Source organism: Equus quagga, unplaced genomic scaffold (assembly GCF_021613505.1).
Source record: "Equus quagga isolate Etosha38 unplaced genomic scaffold, UCLA_HA_Equagga_1.0 204885_RagTag, whole genome shotgun sequence".
Lineage (NCBI taxonomy): Eukaryota > Metazoa > Chordata > Mammalia > Perissodactyla > Equidae > Equus > Equus quagga.
In genome coordinates this window covers 1,341-4,112 of record NW_025798761.1, presented here as the reverse complement: position 1 = coordinate 4,112, position 2,772 = coordinate 1,341, and the positions used below count along the sequence as shown (strand labels likewise).

General features: G+C 61.1%; 1 protein-coding gene across 1 annotated transcript; it reads left to right on the top strand.

Annotated features, from left to right (window-relative positions):
* Window positions 1-21: 21 nt before the first annotated feature.
* Window positions 22-2,535, top strand: LOC124233558 (cystathionine beta-synthase-like). The gene is made up of 3 exons (XM_046650702.1): window positions 22-378; window positions 592-726; window positions 1,420-2,535. Exons 1-3 carry the CDS (start codon window positions 326-328, stop codon window positions 1,688-1,690), a joined length of 459 nt encoding a protein of 152 aa, XP_046506658.1. The 5' UTR covers window positions 22-325; the 3' UTR covers window positions 1,691-2,535.
* Window positions 2,536-2,772: the final 237 nt, after the last annotated feature.

Genomic DNA, 2,772 nt, shown 5'->3' with positions numbered 1-2,772 from the left:
GGCGGCCTGATGGCAAAGGTCCCTGGACAGAACCTTCCATGCTCTGAGCCATCCAGCCGCAGGCCTGTGTGCCCTGGCTGACCACGTGCCCCATCGACCCACGGGTCCCAGCTGGGGTCTCTCTGGAGTCTGGCTCCCAGGCCTCTCCCTGGAGCCCCAGCCAGCCGCTTGGGGTCTCTGCTGGACCTGCGGGGTCCGGGGAGGAGTGCTGGGCTTCCCCTGAGAACCGTGTGCCCTCAGCCTGGGCAGAGGCAGTGGTCAGACCCTCTGTCCGGGCCCTGGTGGCCCCGGCACCTGCAGGTCCAAGTTCCTGAGCGACAAGTGGATGCTGCAGAAGGGCTTCCTGAATGAGGAGGACGTCCTGACGAAGAAGCCATGGTGAGCATGTCTCTGCGCAGAGGTTCCACCCTGGAAACACCACAGGTGTTTCCAGACACATGTCCCCGGGACCTGGGGCCCCTGTGATGTGCCCCACACCTGGCGGGTCATCCCCGTGGTCCCCCTCTGTGACGCCGCCCGTATGTGCAAGCGTTTGTCCCTGACTCCCGCCCCCCAGTTCATGGCCCTCCCTGCCCTGCCCGCTTCCCTCAGGTGGTGGCACCTCAGAGTCCAGGAGCTGAGCCTGCCAATTCCGCTGACAGTGCTGCCCACGGTCACCTGTGAGCACACCATGGAGATCCTCCGCGAGAAGGGCTTCGACCAGGCACCCGTGGTCGATGAATCGGGGTCAGTGTCGGGCACCGCCATCCGAGCTCTGCCCACTGGGCTCTGCTTGGACCTGGGCTCCACGCTCCTCTGTGTCAGCGATGCTGGGAAGGGCAGCCATGTGGACCCCACAGCTGCCTGGCTGACCCTGGTCACTTTGCATCAGGATGTCCTTGCATGAGACCGCCCATTGGATGTCTTGTCTCTGGGCACTGGCGGGGCGGGGGGCCTGCCGTAGTGACCCGTAGGGCTTATGCCCCTGTGCCGGCCTGCTGCACTCGCCGTGTGCATGCAGGACGCAGGCGGTAGATAGTGGCTTCACTCTGAGGCTGTCAACACAGGAAGGCCTGCCTGGGAGACCACCATGTGGGTTCCCTGGGACCGTCCCTGTTCTAGCCCTGAAAGTCCCGTGTCCCAGGACACTGGTGGGCTGGTCACCCTTGACACCTGTCAGAAGGGAAATACCCGAAGGACTGTTTACTGTCTCCACACGCTGGGGGCAGCTCCAGGGGCCGGCGTTGGTCCCCGCGGTGCTCCCGCCGCATGGAGGCGCTCGGCAGATACTTGCTGAATTCTCAGAGGAGTTAGTTCCGAGTTTGGCCAAAGACCTTGCTTGGACGCGGAACGTGGCCGTGGGTGTGTTCTGCTGTTTGGGGAGAGGCCCCTTCAGTGACCGCTGCCCCCTGCCCTCTGCCCCCGGGCCCCCTGCTGCAGGGTGATCCTGGGGATGGTGACTCTTGGGAACATGCTGTCGTCCCTGCTCGCTGGGAAGATTCGGCCATCGGACGAGGTCCGCAAAATCATCTATAAGCAGTTCCAACAGGTACGGGCTCCGTTCCACTCGAGCCGTGGGCGCCTGAGATCCGGCTCTGTCCTCGAAGGCACGGCGCAGCACTTCCCATGCGAGGGGGCCGTGTCCCCAGCCTTCAGCACCATGTGGGGTGTCAGCAGGCTGATGCTGGCTACACCTCCATCAAACCCATAAATCTGAGGACTCGCCCCTACTTTGCAAATGGAGCCGCTCAGGTGGGGAGGGGCTCTCATGGGGGGCTCACCAGCGTCCACTGTGTTTCTGCAATCCCTGGGGGTCATTAGCAAACCCAGCCCGGGGACCATCCTCTCAGCCATGTGGGGCATCAGCCAGCGTGATTGTTTCCATAACGCTTGGCCCTAATTTTTCCAGGGCATGCGTTCATTTAAGAATACCTGGCGTGCCTAATTATTTAGTAAGAACGAGAATGTTCCGGAAATACGGGTGTCACCCCTTGCTGTGTCAGGGCTGGTCAGACCACCTGGTCATCCTGAGACAACGGTGGCCACCCTCTGATGGGCCTGAGCAGAACCACCTGGACGCTGATCTTGGTGTCCCTGAGGGTGGGGGAGTCAGGACACTCTCCCAGTGGCACCTGACATTTCATAACCATATTCCCCTCCCACCTGCCAGTGAGCAGCATTGGCAGCTTGTTGGCTGTTTGGGGTGTTTTAGGTCTTATTTTGGCTTTGTGTGTGTGTGTGTGTGTGTGAGGAAGACTGTCACTGAACTAACATCTGTGCCATCTTCCGCTCTTTTGTATGTGGGGTGCCACCACAGCATGGCTGATGAGCAGTGTGCAGGTCTGTGCCCGGGATCTGAACCTGTGAACCCCGGGCCGCTCAAGCAGAGTGTGTGAACTAAGCACTTGGCCACTGGGCCAGGCCCTTGTTGGCTGTTTCATATCAGGAAGGCTAAGGAGTTGAGCCCAAATCTGGGAAGGAATTTGGTTTTCCTCATTCCCCGTCACACCCACAGCTGACATGTCACCAGAATCCATGTATTTCTCACCATCTCCACCCCCGCTGACCTCGCCTCTCGCGTGGTCCCTGCAGACCCCTCACCCCTTCTCCTCCAGCTCCTGCAGCTGGAGAGACTGCAGAAGACAGGGGCGGGTCCTGCTCTCCCGGCCCTGGCAGCCCCCTGGGAGAGGCCCTCGGCCTCTCCTGATTTGGACATGAATGTACACCCACGAAGCCATCACCACAATCAAGAGTGAACGTCTCCGTGGCCCCAAAGGCTTCCTCGTGCCCCTT